The sequence below is a fragment of the Aspergillus candidus genome, assembly GCF_002847045.1.
Source record: "Aspergillus candidus strain CBS 102.13 unplaced genomic scaffold BDW47scaffold_30, whole genome shotgun sequence".
Classification (NCBI taxonomy): Eukaryota; Fungi; Ascomycota; class Eurotiomycetes; order Eurotiales; family Aspergillaceae; genus Aspergillus; species Aspergillus candidus.
The window spans coordinates 283,228-307,724 of NW_020194035.1; the positions used below are offsets into that span (position 1 = coordinate 283,228).

The window sequence follows — 24,497 nt, forward strand, 5'->3', positions numbered from 1 at the left end:
TAATATTAACACAGCTCCTTGTCCTTGTTAAGAGCAGGTGAGTTGTGTCAATCATCTCAGTCCACATTATGTATATGTGTGTTCTAGTAATCTAGCCTATATCACGTCCGGAATACTAAACTAGTCATCCTGTCACCTGGTTATGTGTATATTTATAATTATATTGTAAATTATTATCAAGATGATATAACTAGAGTAGAACAAAATATAAAATGATTGTGAAAAAGTTACAAGAAATATAAAGAGCCAAAATATTGTGTATATAGATGGAGTTAACTGGGTTATGGAGATCATTTTCACTTGACCAATAAGAAATTAGTTTCCAATATTAGATTGAAACCTTGTAACTAACTAACAAACTATTCTTAGTATATAAGTCTGTCTTAATGGTGAACAGTCTAGGTAATACTAATTTCTCTTGTGATATACATCTTAAAGCTCCTGAACAAATATATATAAATCTCATAGTAATACTCTTTTATGGGTTTTATTGAAAAGCACAGTTACCAGGAAAGGGGTGTTGAAGATGCTTGGTATTCTGTTATGGTTAAGACAGTTAGGGTGGTTAAGGTGGATGTGGTTATCCACCCACGACTAGGCGGGTTAGCTGGGCCAGCTGGCTCAGCTGTCTAAGCTGTTACGGTTGACAGTCAACCATCCACCTTTTCGATACATAGGAACACCATAAATTCGCCGACATATCTGCTGATTCTGCTTTATTCCACATATATTCTCTGTATAACCAGGGCAAATATAACGTCTACTGATGTATGTTGAACAATGAGAAATGTGAGTAGGCAACGTGTTATTTGACTGCCAGTGTTTTCCTATATCAACTAACACCTAATGCTGCATGTTTCCTACAATATGGCATAAATCCACAACATTTTCATAGCCTCAAGTTTTATCTATGGCACTAATATCTTGATAGTTTTCAATGACTCGCTCACAGAGTATGAGCCCGGACCATCCACGGCTACTGTGGTATTGTTTTCGAAGCTACTCCCACTCATTTTACAACTCATCTTGCTAAGATGACGTTTTTGAAACACATCTACGAATTTCCAAAGTCCAGACCATCAAAATCGCGTTTAGCCGACTGGCAGACCATCCGGAACAGCTTCATATGTCGACCACGTTCAAATCAGATCTGTTGACTTTATCTACCTCCAGAAAGCGGAGATATCGCCTGCATGAACTGGATATTGGGAGATTGCCCCTATTCAAGAATCCCCATGAAGAGAGAATAACAGCAAAGAGTACAGAGATTGCACGTATGAAGCGGCGAGGCACACCTCAACGCCCAGAGAGCCGAAGAAGCCTCTTGGCGATATCGGTGTCTAGGGACTGGCGGCTACCAGAGGGTGAAACGCCGTAGATTCCTCAAAAGTATTATGTTTACCTGATTGAGGGGGTGGTGATAGTCGAGACAAACAATCGGGCACCATGTCAGCTGACTTGCGGCGTTTTCCCACATATATTTGTTGTCTTGGTGTTTCATGGTCTGCAACTATTCGCAACCTTTTCACCGCTACAACATCAGCACCATCGACACTCAGAAATTTCCGTCAGCCCTCTTAGACACATTTAAGAAGCTTCACAGGTCTCTCCCGCTCTTCCACCTAATCATCATGGACATGTTAGTGCCCCCAAAAATCTAATTGAACAACCTGACCGTTCTCGAGTCTTCCCAACACGTCTGCCATTCCCTGCACCTCCTCGGACGACGACAGCTGGACGACTACTCCGTCACTCCCCACTAAAAAATCTCTCACGGCCCGCTGCAGCGACAAAGCTCCAGTCCACCGTGCCATCGTCACCAAGCTAGAGGAATGGCATCACGTCCACCGCACCGGAAAACCTTCATTCCGCTACGGACGCGAGCCGAAGTTACCCTCACGCGTCTTCGATCGCCTGGGCCGTGAGGTCCAGCTCCGCCGCGTCAACATCGCCACAACCGCCTCGTACGACGTCCTTGTCCTACACCCCATTGGCAGTATCCCAATAATCGCCGTCTGCCATCCGACCAAGAACCAATACGGCACCTTCCTACGCGAATGGCGCGGTGTACGCGACGGTCTGGACCCGCGGTGTTGCGCCCTGCGTATCTTCATGCGCGGCTCCAATCACGCTGACTTCCCCGACGGCGCGTTCGATTGGATTGATAATCTCAATAGGTCGAGTTCACCCGCCTTGAGGCGGGCGTCACGCTCGTCCAATTCAGTCATCTCTCTCGACGCTGAAGACTCCACGCCGTCGCCCCGTCGATGGTCCCGTCAGCTCCGGCCCACCGTCCCAAAGAATTATCAACTCCTTGAGGATGACGTGTCTGGTGCGGATGGCCCAACAATTTCTTCCTCATCGAATCAACATTCTCCCCCCTCGAATCCTCGCTCGCCCAACCTGGTGTTCGAGATTCTCTTCCATCGCTACGGAGCGATGCGCACGCGGGCCTTTCCCCTGACTGAGTGCCAGTCCTCAGAGCAGCTATTCGGCAAAGTCCAGGACTTCTGCCATGTCTTCGATCCCGAGACCCGCGTCAATGTGCTTTCTTGCCGCATTCCCTCCCAGCCTGAGCGGCTGGTGTTTCGAGGCAGTGAGGGCGAGTTTGATCTGCTGGTCCGATCGGCCCAGGAGGGAAAGGCCACAACTATTCAGATCCATCCTTGTTGACTATTCATTTGTATGGATTCTGATGTACCTATCATTGTTTTACATAGATGTACAGAGCCTCATCCGCAAATCAGCTGGATCGCGGTAGGGAGGATGATATGGTGTTTTACTAGCCCTGATAATATAGCAAGGAACATACAGATTTCCCAACACTGGTTATACACCGGATTCTAGGTACTGCGTATTGTAGCAGACAGGGGGGTTTAATTACCATCAGTCGCGTCAATGTTATCTTGTACCGTTGTTTTTGTTTCCAATCTGATCGCACTTGAGATTTTCGATCTGAGTTAGTAGCTGATCTCTTGCCATACGCTCGTTTGTGGGTTCGTGAGATAGCCTCAAATCAATGACCGGCAAGGGACCGGAATAGTGATCAAAAAACTTCAAGCTACATGGCGCATCCGCTACCGTCTGCAATAGTGATGAAAAGCGACTAGAGACAATCCACTACACCAATGGTCGTGTTTCTTGTAGATTTCCAATTTGTCTTACAGTCTGCTTCCATCAATTCGTACCTGATGGCCATAATTAGAAGGCGAGAAATGTTGATGATACATCTTTACGTTTCCCGCGAACTCTTGGTTTATACCCCTGATATACATCACTTTGTTGACTCGTCTCCACACATTCGACCTAATAGTACATGGACAGGGCTGACAGGGAGCAGTAAAAAGAACAGACTCAGAATATCAACTGAAATGCCAAAGCTATCAATGATCGGCTATGTTAATAATAATGATGAATGCCCTCGTATATGCTAGAGCATTTCAAAGACACCCTTTCATTTTCACCCTTCTGGTATAACTAAACAACAAATTATGGATGACATGGTGCCGCCACGAAAACCTATCCACGCGTCATTTGCCATCTTCTTGTCCATGGGAAATGAGTAAACTATATACCTCTGGAATAACGAGGCTGGAAATCTACCTAGCTCCTTCACACCCCACAGATTGAAACTGATTGGATTTGTATCTCTTCTCAAGCACCTGCATGTGCCTGATTATCCAATATGGTTTGAACCACATAGCTGCTTGTCTCTATATCTCTTCTTCTTTATATTCTTTACACATGTAGCCACTTATCTCTATATCTCTTCTTCTTTAAATTATTTAACATAAGTGTGGCTGGTATCTCTAGAGAAGCTATTTATATCTATATTATCAGAGGAGGACTTATATTATCTATTGATCAAGAATAGTATTGAATGATAAGCCACAATCTTAAAGATTGTAAATGAGTTTATTTAATGGAGAAGCTAGAATACAAAACTGTTATCCACAATTAAAGTAAATCTCAATATCAACCACACCACGCCTCAACACATCAATATGAAAATCACATCGTATATGTACAGACTCCCAACTACCCGACCCGCCGTCAGCGCTTTTACAAGTCGGTCGATCGTCCAGAGATAAATCAGGGTATATATATATGAAAAAAAAGTCTCGCACAGACGGGACTAAGGAAAGACAAAGGGACCAAGAAAAGTAGAGAAAAAAAAAAGTATCAGCTGCCAATCTCGTGGATCGCCGTGCCAGCCCCATGGGGGTTCGTCGCCAGTTCCGACGGCCCAACTCGACCTGTCGGCTTCGGCTTGTCAGGTAGAGGTCCGGCTTCGCGCCGCCCCTCCGTCTGGCTGTAGAAGTCGATCTCCTGCTTTCGCTTGCTTTGCTTCTTCCGTCGCAGGATGAAGAGTCCCAGGACAAGAAGGAGCGCTAGACCTCCCACGCCCACGCCAACCCCTACGCCGATCGCGCTGCCTGTGGACATACCGCTTGTCTCCGGCTTCTCGCCCCCCGCGACGTGGTCGTGGATGCCAGTGGGGCCGGTTGGGGTGTCCGTTTCAGTCGGCACGGCTGTGGTGGAGGTCGGCGCGGCGGCGGTGGACGAGGGCTCGGGGTCTGTCGATGTTACGAACATCGTCAAGTCGTGCTTCTCCTGGGCGACAATAATGGGTTGCGCGTACATGGTGATTGGCCCCACGATCCGCGTCCGCTTGTTGTTTGCCTGCCGCACCTTGACGGTTGTTGTCTCGCCTTCGGGAAACATACTCGTGCACCCCATCTGAGTGTTGGCAGGGTTGGTGGTATACTCGTAGTCTCTAGAGGCTGCGCATTAGTACTGCAAGCCGATCTTGGGGAGCTATAGAAGAGCATACGACGGGCAGCATATTGCGGTGGTTACCGGCGGCTGGATGGCTACATCGGCGGAGGTGTAGCCATGCGGACAGTACCCGGGGCTGTAGATCTGCTGGGGGGGCACTCGTCCACGATTACCCCATCCCGTTGGCATGCAGTCATTGTTCGTATCATCTGAAGGGGCAGCATTCTGCAGAAGTAGACCCTCCGACACATTGTTAGCCTCGGGCGGCTCGTACGTCCATGACGAGGAGCACACTGACGGTGCGGTGTAGATTTCGATCATGGGTAAAGTTGTTGTGTGGGGTAGGGTCCCCGTGTTGGACCGGACTTCTACTCTCGGTGACATGATGAGCGTGTTGGGCGCGTTCCGTGCTTGAAGCTGGACAGACGAAGCTCAATTCCAAGACGGGTGCGGAGTATAAATCGCTGACTGTCTTGACGTAGAGTCACACACGCTTCTAGCCCGGTGAAGTTAAAGGGGGGAAAAGGGGACTGCAGTCAAAAATTATACTTTGCATGCTGCTAGTCGGGCCTTGCACACGGAGGGAGAAGTGCAAACCCTGGTCGGTGGCAGGATGGGATCGACGCCACAGGGAAGGCAAATTGTTCGTCCAGAATACTTTGTCTCAAGGCTTCTATAGTAGCTACAGATAGTCAACCGGGCGCAGAATCCCTTAGCCGGCTTGAAGAGTCCATGGGGCGCGGCCATTGGAGGTTGCAATGGGAGAATTGGCCAGATGGAGCGCCATATCCACTCTAACGAAGAAAACCACCCCATGACGGCGCAGACCGGAAAATGGACCGGGATCGGACAATACCAGCGCTGCGCATTGTCCTGTCATTGACTAGTGTCTAGGCGATCCTTGTTCGCATTCGGGTGGCCGTACGGCCCCCACGCTCTGCATAGGAGTCACCTAACTGCAACGGGGCAAGTGGACGGATCGGTTTAGTAGTTACGGGTCAGGTCATTTTGATTCTCTGCAGCAGAAATAGTATGTATACGATAAATTGGTCTTGGCGGGGTATGTTCAATCGCCAGATTTGAACGACCATGGGACAGAGACCCCATATGAGTTGACCTAGAGATAACCCGTCTGGTCACGCATAAATTCCAAACCGAGTCGATATGGAGCAGCAATAGTTTAACATAGTGGGCACCCAGCACCCCGCTAGTGGAGCCCAGGATAAACGTTCGGGACAAATTCCGGCTCCGGCCTCCGTTGCCATCACCCACTCTTTCAGAACCCCGTGGCTTGTTGGAGAGTGGCAGTGCATCGGGTCATCCAGCAGAGGCAGGTGACTCCCCCCTGCAGGGATGCGTAAGGTGCAGTGCCACCCGTTCGCTCAATATTATGGGAGAGCAGATCGTGCTCCGACGTAGCATCTTGCGTGCTGAAAACCTCATCTAGGAAGCCCCTAGTGTCGGCGTGAAACCAGCTTGCGATGCAAGGATCCTTGCAATTTGTCAAGGATGTTTGAGTAGTCGGAAGATGAGCCACACCAGGTAACGAGAGAACTATCTTGTTAGGGAACGTGTATTATCATTGTTCGACATGTGAGCTGCAACAGGGGTATGTGTACTTCGAAGTTATAGCGGTATATAGGGTTTGCTTCTCACATGACATGAAAAACATATATGCGGTTAGCAGGATGTATCGGGCAACGGAGATGGCTTACCATGAGCCAGTAGCTGATCGAATTCTCGAGAGCGGGTAAAGCGAGTACATTGATATCGCTCATTAGTGTCACTTGCTGGCCGTTGTCGGTATCTTAAAAGCCTGCATGGGCTAGAATACAAGCATGATCGATCGATAAACATCTTAGGCTTGTTCAGAGCTCACTGGCTCTTGGTGGTGCAGTTGGCTAGACAGCTACACAGCTTGGCGTGAGCTGGTGTTTGCTAATCTAGACAACAATAATACAAGAGAAAAGGACTGTTCACAAAGGTTCCGATTCCAAAAGGGATTGTTGTCATATTCTGCGAATACTTCGCCATCTGAAGTTGATACCGGCCCACTGGCTATTCAATGGACCTGAGCAACCGCTCACCAATTTGCCCGACTTTCCTACACATGCCGATATGTGTTGGGAAACACTAACATGGACTGTTAAAGATGACAAAATCGAAGATCCCTATAAATCTTGAGAGTGGGAAATATGATTCATGGTTATATGAGAATTAGCATCTGCAGGATCTGCAGTAACCGCATAGTAGGCTGGCGTAATAACCCGATTGTGTTGCTTCCACGTGGTGATATATTTAAGGTACGCTCTAGAGGTCTACTCGAGTCTCAGAACTAAAAGCCAAGTACTGTATAATACTCAATACACTATCAAGGGGGAGTCGGTGACTGCATTGAGGTCCACACGGTAGTTTATCTATGTAGGGAACTTCTATTGCAAATACCGCAGAATTTCCAGCTGACATTCCATGCAACCTGCAACTTGCCAGCTTTCCAATTGGCAATACTATCAGTTTCGATCAATAATTGTATGTTTTGATTGGTTCACCGACAGCGGAGCAACCTGTACACTCCAAAGCAAGAAGCTATGATTCTATCCTTATAAAAAGCGGAGAAGAGGATCTACGTGATTAAGTATTGAAGATATCGAACCCTGGAAGAGGCACTGCTAATTTTACTATAGTCTAATCTAAGAAAGGTCCAGATGGCACAATGGAGGGTAAAAAACCAGGAGGATTGAGAATTTGACCTATAGCATTGAATGTCCGGGGGTTACGGGCGACACTGATATAGTCAAACTGGTACAATATGGCGCCACACAATTTCTTTGGCTTATTTATGAAGGAGCGCTTCCATAGGCCCACTGTTCTATAGGGATATTTTCCTAACTCGTATTGAAGGGTTGTCTCATCACTGCTGATATTCCCACGGAACGCTTTTGTTGGGGTTAGCGACCCCTGCCTCCCTGCTCGTATTAGGGTTATGAGACTTATCTGACTCTCCATGAGGTATATCGCTCTTTTCCATGCGAGCCAATCATTCTTGCATCATTGTAAAAACCCCGACAGTGCACATGAAAGCGATAGATAGAAGTGGATCTATAGGGCCATTCTTGTCATGGTAGTAGGAACTCTGTCTGGAGTATGACTCGCGGGATAGTCTGTGCCACATCTTCTCAATCTCCTTGACATGCCAAGTCATGCGCTGCTGAGTTACATGACACTGAGGCCATTGAGGAGACTGATACAAATTATATCAGTGTGGGCCGCAGCACAAATGCAAGTGGGTTTGAACACCTATTTAATACTGAGAAACCACCCCTCCCTCTCGCCCAACCTCTCTTGATTGTTTGACAAGAGGCCAGACACTATCGGACACCCTGAGATAAACCCAAGGCGAGGCTAAGACTTCTTGTCCTTTTTTTCTTGTTTTGGTGCCATCCCCACAAGACACACTAGCTAGAAGCACTATGTAAGTAAGTCCCTGTTTGGTAAGGATCGTAGAGTAGAGTCTTGACAGGTAGCTGATCAGTGCAGTGTTCATCTCCATCCTGGCCGATGCCATACAGAAGGCATTTCTTATAATTCTAGAGTTGCATAGTTCTTCTACATCGGTCTGGCATCTGTCGGGTTGTACATTCCCTGACAGCAACATGCATCCATTTATTGGCATATGGGTTGACCCGTGGGATGGCCGTGCCTGCGGCAAAGCGTTGACCGTGTAGATCACCACTGATCAGCACCCACTAGATAAGGCCTAAAGAGCCGCTATAGTGACTATACCGAATGTCATGCCCTCCCCTATTTGGAGTGGACCCCCTAGTGTATCACAACGTCCACGACTGATAGGGTCGGAGAATAGTTGAGAGAGCCGCATTAGTTGATTCATTGCTTCGTATTCTCTCGAATATACATATATTACACGCACATCTTACTCACTCATTAGCCATTGTTCCCGCTTCCCATCATCGAAAACCTCACCACAATCGCACCCAGGCTCCAGGCCGACACCGACAACATGGACAGCCAAAATTCCACCGTCCTGTTCAGCCTCTCTCCACTTGATCACACCATGCCAATGATCTACATGTCCTATGTGCTGGCGTTCCAAACCGCGAGTCCGGACCGCGGTATGGAGACCCTCCGCGAAGGGATGACCCGACTCCTTTCCACCTTGCCGTTCCTGGGCGGAGAGGTTGTCGGCACCCCTGAGTTGAATGGCCACCGGAATTTTCACCAAGTCCAACTATCGAACACCGTGCCCCAAGTGGACGACATCCTCAAAATAAAGAGCCATCTATTACCGGTGTCAAGATTACCCACCCCCACGCCCTGCGGTGCTTCCAGCGAAGCTTCTGGCAATGAGGCCGGTCCATCGGTTGTGGACTTCGTGCCCATCTCTCCGCTGAGCCCATGGACCAGCCGTCGGTCCGTCGTTCAGTTCCAAGCCAATCGGATGACGGACGGAGTTGCCCTGGGAATGAGCTTTCATCATGCGGTTTTCGATGGCACGGGTGCGGAACTCGTCCTCAAGGCGCTGGCCGAGTGCTGTCGTGCCTTTAAGGTGGGCTCCGATGCCGCGCCACTGGCATCCGAGTTCGCCGATAACGAGGTCAGGCTACGCGCGCTGATCAACGAAATGCCAGTTGTGGTGGAGGAACAGGATCACACGAGCAAGTATGGTACGTCGGCAACAATCCCTGACATGCCTGCTAGCGAAGAGGAGGCGCGGATGGCGTCGTTAAACACCAGCCTTGTGACTAGCAGGTTCTCCTTCCCGGCACCCAAAATCGAGGAGCTCAGGGCTTTCTGCAATGTCTATGTTCAGCATACCCTTGGCTTAGAGCTCGTGCTTTCTGCCAACGACATTCTCAATGCGCTTTTGGCCACCTCCATCAAACGTGAGGCTCCGACCCGCGACGCCGAGTCCCACAGTTCTTCCGGGGCCCACCTTCAGATGGCAGTTAATATACGCAAGCGATTTCGCCAAGCTGACTTCCAGAATTACCTTGGGAATGCCGTGGCGATGGTTCGAGCCTCTATAAATTGTGCGGAGACTACGTCGCCGACGGGGACGGCTGTCTATGGTCAGGATATCGCGCAACTGGCCGCCGTGGCGGCGGAGATCCGAAAAGGCGTGTTGGCGGTGGATGAAAAACATGTGTACAGTTTACTGTCTTTTATGCAGGAGCAGAAAGACTGGGGTGCATTGAGTGTCAAATTGGCGGACACCAGTATCAGCAGCTGGAGGCATCTGAGTGTATACAGCATGGACTTTGGTGAGCCACTGGGCCGCATTGGTGGCTTTGAGATGCATATGATTCCGCTTGAGAACGTGTGCATTGTTATGCCCAGGGCTGTTTGTGCAACGCATATGAATGGCTTCAGCGGCCGTACAGATGCCCCGTGGGAGGTGAATGTTACCATGACACATGCTGGAATGAAGAGGTTCATGAGTGATCCATTGATTGTGTGGGCAACCAAATAATTTTGATCTATCTGGCGTCTTGCGTTAGCTGTGATTCTTGGTTATCATGTATGTGAGCGCAGTTCATGTTGTATAGAATGAATAATAGCTTCAAGTGGGCAAGGAGTAGATGCTAGAGGCATGTCCACTCAGACACGTCTACAACGGTTAAACGTCATAGGGCTTATCTTATCAGATGACCTTAATCAGCCGTTACATCACGTGCTCAACGGGCTTTCTACCCGCTCCGAGCATATCAAACAATCAACAACCTTCCAATTCTTCAAGATGGACATTCCAGTGGCTGCGAACATTCTTGGCACGATAGGGGCTGTTTGTTTTCTTCCCCTCTTTTTTGGACTGTCCACTAACTCCGTTGTAGGTGTGTTGGTCTATACAGGTTAGATGTGCAACTCTAGACTTCATAGCGCACCCAGTGTGCTAACCCCCCCAGCTTATACCTCAAATCGTCGTCAACTATCGAAGGCACAATACAGAAGGATTGCAACCATCGATGATGCTTCTGTGGGCTGTTGCTGGCGTTCCTCTTGGAGTGTATAATATTGTGCAAAATTTGAACGTGGCATTGCGAATCCAGCCCCAAATTCTGACTTTCCTAAGTTTGGTTACATGGGCCCAGTGCTTCTATTATGGCAAGGTGGGGTCTCCTCTCTGAGATAGGATTGTTTGAAATAATATACTTAATCTCGATAGAAGCGCTCGTTCATGGCGTGTATCACTGTAGTTGCCCCGCTACTTGTGGGACTCGGTGCGATTGAAGTAGCGCTTGTCTTTGCGTTACGAGCCGCGAACGATCGCAACCTGGGATGGCCTCTTGTATTGATGGCCGTTCTGAGCGCCTGCTTGCTTGCAGCCGGGGTTCTGACCCACTACTGGGATATCTATACCCATCGAACGGTCCGGGGAATAAGCTTTCTGTTTGTGATCATCGATGCCGCGGGAGATTTGTTTTCACTGATATCTGTCGGTACGTGATTTCTCTTTTGCAAGAACCAGTAACTGGAACTAAACAGTAGAAGTGTTTGAACCACGTATTGATATTCTGGCGATGGTGATATATGGAACCGAACTTGCCTTGTGGATTGGGATTATGATCTGTGGGGTCATTTATAATTTTATTCCTTGGGCGAAGAAGGATTCAAAAATGAACCATACCAGGGAACCGCAGCCAGTATCGCTTCACGAGATGCCTTCGTCGACCTCCGTGTTCCGGACGGCGTCTGGGTCAGACACAGTGGTGACGCGACGGGCGCCTCATCGGTCTGGATAACTATGCTGCTTCTAATCGGTGCTCGCTGTTGTTTTCGGTATTCCGTGCTTGCTCATACGAAAATACAATAAGAAGACTACTTGCTGCACTAAGCTTTTCTTGCACCAGTCCCTGCACTATAGTAGTGGGTATTACATCGATCGCCTTCTGCCACGTTATAGACGAAAATGCCCGCATCTGGGCACAAGAACAGACTAGACTAGACTCGACGACAAACCCATGACTATGACTTCACCGGGCCTTTGCCGCACAACTACTCAGCGCTTTTCCGGCAGCCGCATCCAACGTTGTATATTGATAAATCTCAGCCAACGCCCCCTCTCGCTCGAAAAAAGAAGCCTCCATCTGTCTTAGAATATCGGGGTGCCCAGTCAAGATCGACTTCATCTCGGTGTGGGATTCTTCCACGGCAGGCGGAGCAAAGTTCTGCTCAAAGATTTTCGCAAAGCAGTGGTTTACCTTATCATGAGTGTCTTGGTCAAGCGTTTTCTAAGACAAGACCTGTCAGCAAACATGAGTGTAAGTCTTGTCACCTCCAGCCATACCTGGAGATCTGCGCCGAAAGCAATACTAGGCGCCCACCAGCGGGAGCTTGCTTTCAAATCCCATGCGGGATGCTCTTTCTGCAGGTTTCCGATGTGTTTATCCATATGATCCAGTTGCTCCTCCTGTTCTGAGGTGGGCTGCAAGTCATCTTGTTCGTACACTGATGTCTTGGACACCGTTGTGTCGTCCATTTTATCCCGGTGAATTTGGCTATTCAGTCTTGTAATGAACATCCGAACCTGGAGTCTTATCGACGAGATGCCGGCAGGTTTTTCACTTGACAAATTATTAGATAAACGATAGAATTGCGATGTCGTCGATCAGCAGCTGGGCACCGGATAGACTGCCATGTGCGGGGCCTTCTACTCACGTGCTGTGCTGACTCCGATCTCGTATTATAGTAATCTTAAAAGGAGTGGTGCCAAGAATAAATAGAAGGGCTTGATAGGTTTTTTTACTTAGGCTATCAACCTAGGCAGGCAATGGCAAGTGAGGCTTAGACCGTGCTGGAACCGGCCGTGACAACAACCAGTCCAGACAGGCACCGAGTCCATCTGTGAGGCCCTAGGTTTGAAATCCACTGAAATTGAAAGGGTGGTAATCATTTAGACAGAATGGTAAGGAATAGCAAAGAATAGTAAGGCTTACAGATGGAATTTGCCGAATTCTATGTGCAAATTCTGTGTGCAACAGAGCTAAGAGCATCATAGCATTGTCAACACGGTCAACATCTGATGAGCGGAGTTTCGAATAAAATAACAGTACAGAGAAGCAGTGATACAGTGTTATCCATGTTTTAAGCGTCTCGAATTCTTCATCGTCGTTGCTGTAAGCACGCATAAAAGCACGGTACTATGTATGATGTTGCAGGGGCAGTGATTGAAGTTGTTCCGCGGTCTGTGATTGAATGTATACATCTGGTAAATGACGCATCGCTGTCCATCGCGAGCTAAGCAACCCTGTCGGAGTGCGGACGGCTCCTTGCGGAGATAGATTCCATGTTTTCTGCGAGGAGACTTTCCACTGAGACTTAGATCACCAAGCGAGGGGATACAGGTGAAGTCGTGCCTTCTCTTGCACACGGTAGAATTGAGATACCAGTATTAATATTCTGCCACAGCTCGCGCACGTTCTGGTTCATCTCGCATCCATTAACATTCGAAGCGAGATTCCACTTGTCATCTACAGGTAGGTAGCAGAAAGATTTCGCATGAAATAGACAGTGTTATCAGCTTCATTTCATGGACGTACTTATTAAGTCTCATACGGAATGCGGCGCCTGATTCCTGATGAGTTGTGAACTTTGCTAAAACCATAGGCTGCTGTTTAATAAGGATGATAACTTGAAGCTAGTGTCAAGTCAAAATGTTTTGAAAAGGCGTCGAAATAGAATCCCCCTCGGGTACAAAAGATATCATAACGCTGTTGCGCTCTGGAAGTAGTCATATGTAGTTTATGGTCAGGAAAACTGTGACCAGATCTAAGCAATAAGAAATCTAGTAAATAGTAAGGGCGGACAAGTAACATTAGAGAGAAGAGGCAAGTGAAAGAAAGACATTACAAATAACAGAATATTCTCTTGGGGATTAAAATGACATAATTACTTAAAATACAAGTATCAAACAGGCTGCAGTCATCATCTAATTATATGAATGTCACTGGTAACTATGATCATCATGCATGGATGAATCACTAGATGACTGGTTTATTTACCACCCATAGCACACCTACTACCTACGCACAACATATGTGAATAGAACAACAAAAATTGTAGAAAGCAAAAACATACAACAGCCGGGATTCGCATGTGGTCACCCACCATACTACTAACCGGCCGGCGTGTGGCTTAAGTACGGCTGAGCGGACGGGAAGCCCTGTTCTCCACACCCTATGGTCGTATGTACTCGTAGCGCTCTACAAAATAATTTTTACTTGAATGCCATATTTTGTTAAACAGACTGCTTCAAGCTGTCAAATTGCTGGTGTTTGTAAGATTGCGTGTGGAATACCGCTTATTTTGAATTGTAGCGAGGAAGTAGATTTGAAAGCTAGCGATTCGAACGACTCTATTCAAGACCTGATATGGCCGCTATTCTGGACCACTTCCTTTCGGCTTCATGTCCTGCGGCCAGGTGCCAGAACTGTTGGCCCTACTAGATTTGTATGAGCGGTGAGGCTTCGGTAGGAAATATGGGACGGTTCAGCTTGGTATAAGCTCGCTGGCCACGCAGTAGGGCAGCCTGGATAGAGACTTCATACATTGTGACCGAAACAGAGACAGAACAATATAATGATTACAAGGACAAAGATAGGGCTCAAGGTAGCATCACTTACTATATTACACGGACCTAGTGTATACCATTCAGCCCTATTAAAGGATGTACATGTAACTTATAGATACTAACGCTCCTTGACATTTCTTAGGATAATGTTCACCCACTGACTTATTAGGTATGAAATTGGTTAACAAGGATAATGGAATATTCTTAATAGATTGTTACTTATATTCACAGTTCACTAAGTGTATTGTAGAAGGTATATCTATATCAACTTATGACTGTAGGAAGCTGAGAAGATCCTTATTCATCTCATCAATATTTATAACATGAATAGCGTGCGAACCTCCTGGATAGACCTTCAGCTTGCCCTGGGGCAACAATTTCGCCGACTTCTGTCCTGCTGCTTGGAAAGGCACAATCTGGTCATCATCACCGTGGAGGACCAGAACCGGAATGTTAATGCTCTTGAGGTCCTCCGTAAAGTCGGTCTCGGAAAAGTCTTTTATAGAGTCGTAGGTTGTCTTAAAACTGGAGGCCATTCCCTGCTGCCACCAACTGCGAATTTGGCCCTCACTCTTCTTAGCTCCGGGTTGGTTGAAATTAAAGAACGGGCCGCTTGGTACATCGAGGAAGAACTGCGCGCGGTCTTTGTGCATTGCCTCCCGAAACGAGTCGAAAACAGATTTATCCGTCCCTTCCGGATTCGCCGGAGTCTTGACCATCAGGGGTGGCACAGCACCCACAAGAACAGCCTTGTTGGCACGGCTCGTGCCATGTTTTCCCAGGAAATGTGTGACTTCGCCGCCACCATGTGAGTGGCCAACCATCATTGCACCCTTGATGTCGAGGTACTCGAAAAGCTCCTTCAGGTCGTCCACAAAAGTATCCATGTTGCCGCCGTTCCAGGTCTGGGTCGAACGTCCGTGACCGCGTCGGTCATGGGCAATCACTCGATAGCCTTGATCGGCCAGGAAGACCATCTGGTTCTCCCAGTTGTCGCTGCTCAACGGCCAGCCATGGGAGAAGGTCACAATCTGGCCGCTCGGGTTGCCCCAGTCTTTGTAGAAGAGCTCCGCCCCGTCTCGTAGTTTGAGGTACGGCATTCTCATGCGATTGGCTGCGACGACAATTTATTATGGTGGTAATATTCTCCGTTCTATCATAGACCATCACTGATCTTTCTGACTTAGTTTATATAGTGGCTTTTGCGGGCTTGTTTAGTCCGACTACAGTCGTATGTATCATTGACATGAACCAAGTAGAAATTGGACCACGGCTAAGAAGGATCCAGGCAGTGGAAAAATTATCCGTTTGCAGGTAAATATACTAAAGTGCGTTCTCATAGTGTGCAGATAGGTATGGTATAATTTTTTTACCTTGTCCCTAACGTCACACTCCGCTCCGTCCTGCCGGTCTGTTACGGAAACCCAACGAGGTTATGTAATACCCCACGATTTGGGGGAACAACCCCAAGAATCCGTCCCGACCCGCCCCGAAAACAACACTACACAGAACAGAAACTATAATAATTATAATTAATTAAATAATTACTTAGTATACCTTGATTCCAACAAGTAATATTCTAGTAAAGATAATATAGTAATCTATCTATTATAGACCTTGAAAACAGACTTAAGCCAGAAGTTCAAGGCTCAATAAAAAAAGCACTTCACAGAGAGCTTGGTGAAAAAGAGTAAAGATAAAATAAGATAGCTGGCATGCTATTCACAAAGTCAAGTCTAAAAATTACTTAAGAAAGTGTATTCCATTAAAATGTGCTATTTTATTCTTCAGGTAAATATTATTCAGTTATCTAAAGAAGACTTCGAAGGCCTGTGTAAAGTGTAAAGCAGTAAGAAACCCACAAGCTAATACTAACACATCTGGGTGGGCATGTTCATACTAATGCTGTTGTATGTTTCTGTTTTTTTGATAGATTTCTGGGTCTTATCTTTTGTTCTCCCTAATCTGGATTTTATCTACGAAGCCAATCGCAATTCTCCCTTGTGTACAGTTCTCATCGGCTTCACCCGGCCCACCTCGGGCGATCCATTGACATTTCGGGCTTCCTAGCTTTCCCTTCTCCAGCTACCAATGTCTCACCAGCACCCATGACCAAAAATAAGTTATACCAAAGCCCTAATTCTTCTGATTCGTCTACGATATCTACTCAGATATCTTGGGGTGCCCTACGTGATATCAGGGTCCAAGTTTTTACGCGTGACTAGCTAGAGGAAGGTCCTACTAGCTACATAGTCAACGCCTGTAATAACACGATCCGATTATAAGTAAAGTAATAAGAGCGCCCAATGACAATAGAGTTCCCAAAATGGAGCACGAGTCGCCGATTAATATTGGTGGGAAAGGTCTGAACACCTCGATATAAATCATAGATCACTTCCCGCTAGTGGATTTGAGAATATAACTGAGGCTTTGCCAGACTGTTGAATGGGCAAAACTTTTTAGGGGCTCTAGCAGACTAATCTCTGCATATTGATTGATCTCCTTATCCGGAAATGCCAAGGGAGAATATCACGGAGATTTTCCCAGCCAAATCAGGCGATGTATGAAGCTTGGTGGCTAGTGACGATGGAACTGAAGGGTTGACCATAGTGATCACCATGGAGGAAAGTGGTACCTTGATGATGAGAAAAGAAGATTGAAGACAGCTGCAGATTAAGAAGACCAGGGACGCAACTAGCGCCGCTTCTTTCACTTAAAGTCTACAGGAACCCTGTTAGAAATTTAGTGAAGGGACCGGGTAGGCTTTGGGTTGCATCAGTAGATTACATATAGAATACCTTTCTCCTTTCACTTAGCTTCATTTTAGGGATACTGGTTGTATTGTTTCATTCCATACGAAGCCCATGTTTTGAATTAGTCTCATAAACAGCACATGGAAAGCTCATTATCGGTCAAGACATGATGATCCGATAATGTGGATCGTATTTCGAAGGTATTTAGCAGTATGCCAATGCACAGACAGTCTGAGAATATAAAATCGGCGAGGTTCCTACGCCTGGCCTTTGTTCGGCCCTCGCTTGGCAATCAGAGCAACGAAGTCAAAACCAATGGCCGATAATGACCCTGGAACAAGAGCTGCAGCTGGAGATGAAGGATCTCCTTGATCTCTGCGTGCTGCGGGTGCGTTTGATGCCATCGCCCAGCAAGGAACTGCGCGGCTACGGTCCACCACTCTGCTGCATCCGACTCGGAGAAGACGTAGCGGGCTGAGATGCGCTGGACAGAGATTTTCGGGAATCCATTCCGGCGCGCCTTGAAGAATCACCACCTGCGAGCGGCATACTCGGATGGTCTCGGCGAGCGTGCGCTCCACATGGTCCATACCGTCCAGTCGCCACGAATGGAGCGCTCTGTCCACCACCCGGGTCTTATCGTCCATATCCCCAGTCTCGGGATTCAGCCGGAGCATCGACTTCTCCACCTTCCTGATGTCCCAAGAGCCTATCTAGCGCCTTCGCTTATAAATCGTTCCTTTGCAGACACATCACCCATCGCACATGAATCATACAAGAGCATCGGTTCTACGGGAGGAGATGAAAGGCAAGGCCTGGAAAACGGCCCCAGCAGTGGCTACTTCTCAACCTTTCGGGTCGTGATGCCTGCAAGGATTTCCCTAGGCACCCAAGCTGTGCTAAGCCAATCACGGTGATAAAAGTATAGATATGAACAAAACTAGTACCAGTTCTACCAAAATTTGCAATAGCTGGGATGCACTAGGGGTTGCCTACTATGCAAATATGTCTCACTCGGATTGTTGAGAACAGAAATGATCATATAGAACCTGTGAAAACAAACTAATTGTTTTTGGGTAGGGGATGGGAACGAGGTGGGTGGGTTTCCTGAGTATTCAGGCCAATCATAACCGCCCCGCGTGAGAACTTTTTAACCTCCGAAAGTGCTGGATGAGAATCCTACCATTCTATAGATATTTTACCAAAACAAAAAAGACAAACAAACGACGAAATGTGTCAAGAATGTGTTCCCGGTCTTGCAGTGGATGGTTATGACTGCGACTCGGATTTGGATTTGGATTCTGATGGCGAGTGCGCCTGTCCCCACGACCATAAGGCGCATAAGCCTGAATATGAAAACGAACATCAACGCAAACAGCAACACAAACATGAACATGAACCGGCCTCTATAGCCAATCAAGAAGAGACAGGCCCTATTCAAGAAGTGAAATTCCCCTCCGACCCTTTCTTCACACGTCTGATCAACGCCGCCCATCAAAACAAAGATGGAATCATCATCAACGACAGTACACGTGGCCTAAAACTCAACTACTCCCAGTTTCTACACGATGTGCAGATGCTGCGTCTAAAAATCCAAACTGCCATTCCCTCCAGCCTGCTTGATGCAACTGGGTCCTTCAAAGATGGCGCTGGCTTCGTCGCCGTACTAGCCGAAATCCAGTACCCTTTTTTTGTGGCGAGCTTGGCGATTCTCTCGATGGGAGGTGTCATTGTCCCAATGGGTTGGTTTTCTTTTCGATTATTTGTTGTTCTATACTAATCATGACAAAAGGGCATGCCCCTGAAGCAGAGCAAGTACTCGCTATTGTAGAAGAATCCAAAGCGGTAGCTCTAGTGTTTGATCCTACCCAGGCGGACGTGTCATCAGCCATATCGGAAGAGAATGAATCTCTAATCCAACTCCCCATCGATATCAGCCAAGCTCAACAGAATTCTGAGGAGCATGGGCACTTCCGCTTTGTGACGGCTTCCGCAGGCGATCTGGCGTTTTCCGCTAATCGTCCGGCTCTTCTTCTCTACGGCGGTAATGGTGAACCTAACACGTTGACTCGCCAGAGCTTCTATGATCAGGCTACCGGTGGTTCAAATTCAGCAACGGCGGAGATGTCGGATGCAATGATGCTGTGTATGCTGATTTGTTTGTCTTCTGGACCAGCGCCATGATAATAACCTCAAACTTTCACGTTCCTCACTATATAAATGTCCATACATATACCAGTGTGCCGTGAAGGTTAAGGTGCAGTTGAGGCTGACGTACGGCCTCAGGATACACGAAATTTCAGGAGACATAGAGATGATCTGTTTATAGTAATGTCCCGGAAAGTCCACACAGCAAGCTATCTTGAATAAATTTCCAGCATCTATCTCCAGGCTGATACAGAAAGACATTCTCGTCCCGAGGGTGTCTCTAGCTAGGGCCGTCCGGCCATCAATGACTCGGAAGCATCCCGGAAATAGCAATATATTTGAGGATAACGCAAATCTCTCTCTCTCTCTCTTTTCAGTCTGTAACTACTCCTGCTCCTGTGTAGAATTGGTAATCTCTATATCTTTAACATAGATCTTACTCTTATGCTGCTTTATCTATAGCTTCTAAAATTTGATCTGCTATTTAACTAGTTTAGTCTCCCGGCTAGCCTGGTTAGTCTACTAGTATTAGCCTTGTAGCTATTAAATTTGCTGGGTCTTCTAAATACATAATACATATTTCTCAAATAATTTCTTTTGTTCCTTTTATAATCAGCTTAGGACCTATATTCAGACCCTGACTCCCAGTGACTAGGCTCTTAATAATACATGGGGGTTAGTAAAAAATTTAGTATTAACTGCCTCGAGAGTTACCGCCACGGGTATTATGCTATCTTTATTTTCATATTCTTATTAAATATATTTGATGTTGTCTTTGCTTAAGATCTTAATAACCTGCAGGATACCTTTTTAAGTACTACCAGATACCAGCATCTTATAGCTCTTATCTCTAATTAATAAGACTTAGAAGTCTAGCTACTTCTTATATATCTGATAAGTATTCTACAGGATCTTAAAAGTCTTTAATGTCTCTTACTTTAAGATTATTCTACTCTCTAGTACTAGTTATTGAACTATATATTAATAACTTATAACGTATATCAGAAGTGACTTGGTATCTCTTTTCTTTTCAATTACTAGTAGTGAAAAGTTCATGGTCTTTAGTTTATCTATTATCTAATAGCCCTAAAGATATAGGAGGTCTTGATGTAGTGCTGAAGAGCAAGAGACAATGTCTCTAATATATTCTGGTAAAACAGAGCATCGCCAGCATCTAGGAGAATCTTGGTACACTTGATAGTAATCTATTTCATATATATGATAGGCCGTTGACGGGCCGCGGCGTGTATGAGGCCATGGTTTATATCCCACTCCGCAGCTGTCAATTTGCCGTCTCGCATGATGAAGTAATTAGACAAATCACTTGATTGAATCAACGAGTCGCGGAATAGTGGAAAGAGCCAGGTCTGGCCGAGCTTCGGGTTGTCCAAGCTGGGATTAAAAGGCAGCCGCGCTACTTTCAGGGCAAGCTCATACTCGCCCGTCGATTTCAAGCGCTCCATGAGAAGAGAGATGACATGTGCACAAGCCTCCCAGGAGTAGATTGCGTAGGGATCGGCCTCCTCGCTGTATGCCTCCCTCTTAAATTTACCGAAGGCCTTCTCAAACATGGCTTCTAGAAGGCTAGCCAAGGATCTAGTATAAGGTGCCTTTCTTCTTTTAGTATTTTCTTTTCTACTTCTTCCCCCTCCCAAATGCTCGAAACTATCAGTCGCCATAGACATATTTCTTGATTTATTCTAGTATGTAGATACGACCACAGGGTATAGAGAAACAGGTCTGCTTCCCGACCGCGCGACTAGCCGGACTTAAGCCACGTAGGCTGCACAGTCAACTGTCAATGAGCCTTAAACCCCCCTCTTTTTTTTTTTCGTCAGCACTGACCTACACTGTGTGCGAACGATACGAGTGGTCACTAGTATCTAGAATCTGGAGGTCGTAGAAGTCGCAGGGGTCGCAGGCGGGGTCGTTAGCAGGAGATAGTAGGACTGATAGGAACGGGTCCGACTGCGACTTGACGTGCGCCCCTAGTCCGATCGAAAACCATCTGGCAAACAGAGAAAGGGCTCAAGGGCTCTCTTTGGAAAGGTTTTGAGGTGATCACTGAAAGCGTATTGCTCCCGAGGAGCAGGGTTGTGGGGGGACGAATGTTGTACATCTCGGGTGGGCAGGGTTTGTGCGTGGAGTCTAATTTTTCTCCACTATCGCTCTCAATCGTACATTTTTTGGCGCCTATTGACATTTCGACACTGACCATTCCTCATAATTTTTTCCAAGGGAGGCGATTACAGCGCGCAAATATATGATGGAAAAGCGCGGGAACTCCGACTTCTTGTACGAACCGAGGACTGGGCCGTGATCATATGATGATACATTCGATGAATGAACTTGCGCCATTGCGCACCCACTAAAAATAAGCTTGACAACAAGCAATGAGGGGAAAAGCAGCTCGATGGTATACGCATGTCACATGTCCGTATTCATCTTTTAGATCATTACTAGTAATTACTTATCTATTCATAATAAGTGCGGGCACTTTTCAGTTTATAATACTGGCGCTTTCACATCAAATCAAATAAGCCGAAGCAAGGAAGCCCATCACCATCCATGCAAGCCCGGGCATCTCCCTGGCTGCGGAGCCGGTGAAAGCGGGCGCAGAGGCCGAAATGGAGCTTCCGCTGGCAGACGACGGGCCAGAGGCGGTCGTGGACGATGTATTTGAGCTAGTTGTGGGCGCTGCACTCGATGTTGTAAAGGGAGCTGGTTGATCGGAAGATGTTGCCTCCTCCGTCGACGACGGCGCACTGAAGGGAGAACTTGTCGTCTCCTCTGCCGGTGACAAGGAGGTGGTCGGGGCAGCAGTGGGCACCGTCTTGGTCTCAGGCTCCGACGTGGACGTGGTCACGGGCGCCGGCACCAGACCTCCCTCGAGCGTCGGGACGGCATAAGGGGGATCGAACAGACCAAAGTTACCGCATCCGTTGCATGGCGAGACCCACGACTTGACCGCCGGGGGAGCCGCCAGGACGGGCCGGCAGCGTCCGTCGGGCGGCGCGGTGGCGATGAATGAGGCATGCTCGGACTTAGGGCAGTCTGTCCCCAGATCACTCAGCGTCAGCTGTTGCGTGGCGGATCCTTGGATGGTCGAGACTTCGGTCAGGTCCAATGCGAAAACCACGCTGGTACCGCTGGGCCCGGCGCGGCCGGCTGTGTTGTACCCGGCGAGCGTGTCGACGACCATGTACACGGACGGGGAGGTGCTTTGGGGTGCGATAGTTGTTAGTTCAGATGAGATCTATGCGGATAGAGAGAAAGGGGCTGTGTGATAGGCCTTACAATGTGTAGTCAAGGTGGGAGTTGACATAGGTGGTTGGGTAACTGTGGCCGTCGGTTGGCCAATAGAACAGGTTCACAGTGCCGGCAGAGCTTTCGCAGCGTTAATGATTCAATTGGCAGTTTTTTTCATGGATTCTTAAGATGAGACGACTTACGCGGTGCATGTTGTTGGGCATGGGTTTGGTGCCTTGGTGATGGTAGTCGGCACGATGGAAATGGCAGTCGTTGGCGAGATGATTGTTGTTGGCGCGTAAGACGTGTCAGTCGTGGGCGAGGGGGTAGGCACGTAAGATGTCTCCGTCGTCGGCGAAGGGGTAGGCACATAAGATGTCTCCGTCGTCGGCGAAGGGGTAGGCACATAAGACGTCTCCGTCGTCGGCGAAGGGGTAGGCACGTAAGATGTCTCCGTCGTCGGCGAAGGGGTAGGCACGTAAGATGTCTCCGTCGTCGGCGAAGGGGTAGGCACGTAAGATGTCTCCGTCGTCGGCGAAGGGGTAGGGACATGCGATGTTTCCGTCGTCGGCGAAGGGGTAGGGACATGCGATGTGGCAGTCTTCGTCGAAGTTATGACCTTATAAGCCGTTGCAGTGGTAGTGTTCCACAAGGTCGTCGAAAATGTTTCTTTGATGGTCACAAAGGAGACAGAGACAGTTGGACAGGTGCCTGTAGCGGTTGAGACTGTCTCGGAGAAAGGAGCAGGGATTGTGCTGGAACCCTTCCACACTGTGGATGGGCTGGTTGACACGGTCTGCTCCAGCGCATGGGTGCTGGCGGCGACATTCACACCACGATGCCAAGAGGCCGATGTGGACGACAGGATGGTCCGCTCGGGGTCAGGACTGCTGTCCCAAGGACTGTGCCGGTCAATCCGAGGGTCGGGAGCTTGACCAACTTCGCGTCCTTAGCAGCAGTTCAAATTCGTTTCTGTGCGACAAGCGGCATACCTGGGCCATCAAAGGCTTCACCTCCAGCGATCAGCAGCCCGGCCGCGGTCCATAACGGAAGGACAGACAACATAATTACGTTCCCTTTCTCTCTATCAAGAACAGCTTAGTATAAAATGCGATGCCGCGGTCGGGATTGGGGGAGAAGCAGTAGAAGAGCAAGTAAACAAAAACACTCTATCTGACTACGGGAACGCCCCCGATATAAGACCACTGACCCGGCAAAATTGTTATTGTGATTTTCCTTCTGTCAGCGTTCGTGTCTTCGTATATCAAAAGGGCCCTGCATCTTGATGCCGTCATCCAGATATAATGCTAGAGCGAGTGGCGGTATACCAGAAGGGCAATGACAGGCAGTCGGGTAGCCAGGAACGGCAACCCTGTGGAGTAGATATCTGGCTCTGGATTGGCGGTTCCAAGCCCGACGAAGGAGCAGGTTTTTCACCGATTCTGACCCTGTTTTGGTTCCGGCCGATCGCCCCACTGGCGCTTTAGGTGACTCTTGAACGTGTGTGGAAGTGGTGCGTTGGTGGCCCCTAATGGCTTGGCTTGACTAACCGCGTCGAACTGAAGGGCCTAACGGCCCATTCGATTTATGGTTAGTGGCGAGGTCTGCAGACGGCCCGTGGAATAACGTCATGGTCTGCAGGAAGGAAGTAAACAGAGAGCGAGTTGACTCCGAGGGGAAACAATGGCCTGCAGGTCCACGTTGCAGTCGCGAAACTCCCTACTCAACATGACAGTTGACTCGGCCATCATTGCCGCACTACAGTTTCTCTCTCTGATGCCCCTTTTTGGCGGTTAAGCTCTTCATGAATCTTGCAATTGTCTTGATAGAGCTGGTTTTGGTGGTCTCCTGGGCCTCAAAATGCGCGACCTCCTCCCTCACTCGGCGGGCCCGTTCGGCTCTTGTGGTCTCAGCCAGCGAATACTTGTGAATTGGATATTCCTTCCAAGGATATAGATGCCAGGGGCTAATGCACTATTTAG

At 47.9% G+C, this 24,497-nt stretch overlaps 11 protein-coding genes across 11 annotated transcripts; 4 read left to right on the forward strand and 7 right to left on the reverse strand.

Annotated features, from left to right (window-relative positions):
* Positions 1-1,499: 1,499 nt before the first annotated feature.
* On the forward strand, positions 1,500-2,766 carry BDW47DRAFT_132452 (uncharacterized protein; the record flags this gene model as incomplete). Its single annotated transcript, XM_024817552.1, has 2 exons — positions 1,500-1,567; positions 1,686-2,766. 2 exons carry the CDS (start codon positions 1,500-1,502, stop codon positions 2,671-2,673), a joined length of 1,056 nt encoding a protein of 351 aa, XP_024671075.1. The 3' UTR covers positions 2,674-2,766.
* Positions 2,767-4,169: 1,403 nt separating this feature from the next.
* Positions 4,170-5,163, reverse strand: BDW47DRAFT_132454 (uncharacterized protein; the record flags this gene model as incomplete). The annotated part of the gene is made up of 2 exons (XM_024817553.1): positions 4,170-4,777; positions 4,835-5,163. The coding sequence occupies 2 exons, from the start codon at positions 5,161-5,163 to the stop codon at positions 4,183-4,185; spliced, it is 924 nt and encodes a 307-aa protein (XP_024671076.1). The 3' UTR covers positions 4,170-4,182.
* Positions 5,164-8,932: 3,769 nt separating this feature from the next.
* On the forward strand, positions 8,933-10,335 carry BDW47DRAFT_132457 (transferase family-domain-containing protein; the record flags this gene model as incomplete). Its single annotated transcript, XM_024817554.1, has 2 exons — positions 8,933-9,169; positions 9,221-10,335. The coding sequence occupies 2 exons, from the start codon at positions 8,933-8,935 to the stop codon at positions 10,265-10,267; spliced, it is 1,284 nt and encodes a 427-aa protein (XP_024671077.1). The 3' UTR covers positions 10,268-10,335.
* A 199-nt stretch (positions 10,336-10,534) lies between these two features.
* On the forward strand, positions 10,535-11,537 carry BDW47DRAFT_118351 (PQ-loop repeat-containing protein; the record flags this gene model as incomplete). Its single annotated transcript, XM_024815198.1, has 4 exons — positions 10,535-10,579; positions 10,701-10,904; positions 10,961-11,234; positions 11,287-11,537. The coding sequence occupies 4 exons, from the start codon at positions 10,535-10,537 to the stop codon at positions 11,535-11,537; spliced, it is 774 nt and encodes a 257-aa protein (XP_024671078.1).
* A 231-nt stretch (positions 11,538-11,768) lies between these two features.
* Positions 11,769-12,274, reverse strand: BDW47DRAFT_126745 (uncharacterized protein; the record flags this gene model as incomplete). Its single annotated transcript, XM_024816599.1, has 2 exons — positions 11,769-12,026; positions 12,083-12,274. The coding sequence occupies 2 exons, from the start codon at positions 12,272-12,274 to the stop codon at positions 11,769-11,771; spliced, it is 450 nt and encodes a 149-aa protein (XP_024671079.1).
* A 2,360-nt stretch (positions 12,275-14,634) lies between these two features.
* BDW47DRAFT_126746 (alpha/beta fold hydrolase) lies at positions 14,635-15,465 on the reverse strand (the record flags this gene model as incomplete). The annotated part of the gene is made up of 1 exon (XM_024816600.1): positions 14,635-15,465. One exon carries the CDS (start codon positions 15,463-15,465, stop codon positions 14,635-14,637), a length of 831 nt encoding a protein of 276 aa, XP_024671080.1.
* Positions 15,466-17,410: 1,945 nt separating this feature from the next.
* Positions 17,411-17,795, reverse strand: BDW47DRAFT_126747 (uncharacterized protein; the record flags this gene model as incomplete). The annotated part of the gene is made up of 2 exons (XM_024816601.1): positions 17,411-17,602; positions 17,670-17,795. The coding sequence occupies 2 exons, from the start codon at positions 17,793-17,795 to the stop codon at positions 17,411-17,413; spliced, it is 318 nt and encodes a 105-aa protein (XP_024671081.1).
* Positions 17,796-18,349: 554 nt separating this feature from the next.
* On the forward strand, positions 18,350-19,302 carry BDW47DRAFT_126748 (uncharacterized protein; the record flags this gene model as incomplete). The annotated part of the gene is made up of 2 exons (XM_024816602.1): positions 18,350-18,860; positions 18,911-19,302. The coding sequence occupies 2 exons, from the start codon at positions 18,350-18,352 to the stop codon at positions 19,300-19,302; spliced, it is 903 nt and encodes a 300-aa protein (XP_024671082.1).
* A 1,169-nt stretch (positions 19,303-20,471) lies between these two features.
* BDW47DRAFT_126749 (uncharacterized protein) lies at positions 20,472-20,837 on the reverse strand (the record flags this gene model as incomplete). The annotated part of the gene is made up of 1 exon (XM_024816603.1): positions 20,472-20,837. The coding sequence occupies one exon, from the start codon at positions 20,835-20,837 to the stop codon at positions 20,472-20,474; it is 366 nt and encodes a 121-aa protein (XP_024671083.1).
* An 801-nt stretch (positions 20,838-21,638) lies between these two features.
* Positions 21,639-22,552, reverse strand: BDW47DRAFT_45166 (uncharacterized protein). The gene has a single exon (XM_024819071.1). The coding sequence runs from the start codon at positions 22,466-22,468 to the stop codon at positions 21,794-21,796; it is 675 nt and encodes a 224-aa protein (XP_024671084.1). The 5' UTR covers positions 22,469-22,552; the 3' UTR covers positions 21,639-21,793.
* A 78-nt stretch (positions 22,553-22,630) lies between these two features.
* On the reverse strand, positions 22,631-23,841 carry BDW47DRAFT_107780 (uncharacterized protein). The gene has a single exon (XM_024813076.1). The coding sequence runs from the start codon at positions 23,101-23,103 to the stop codon at positions 22,690-22,692; it is 414 nt and encodes a 137-aa protein (XP_024671085.1). The 5' UTR covers positions 23,104-23,841; the 3' UTR covers positions 22,631-22,689.
* Between the last annotated feature and the right edge of the window lie 656 nt (positions 23,842-24,497).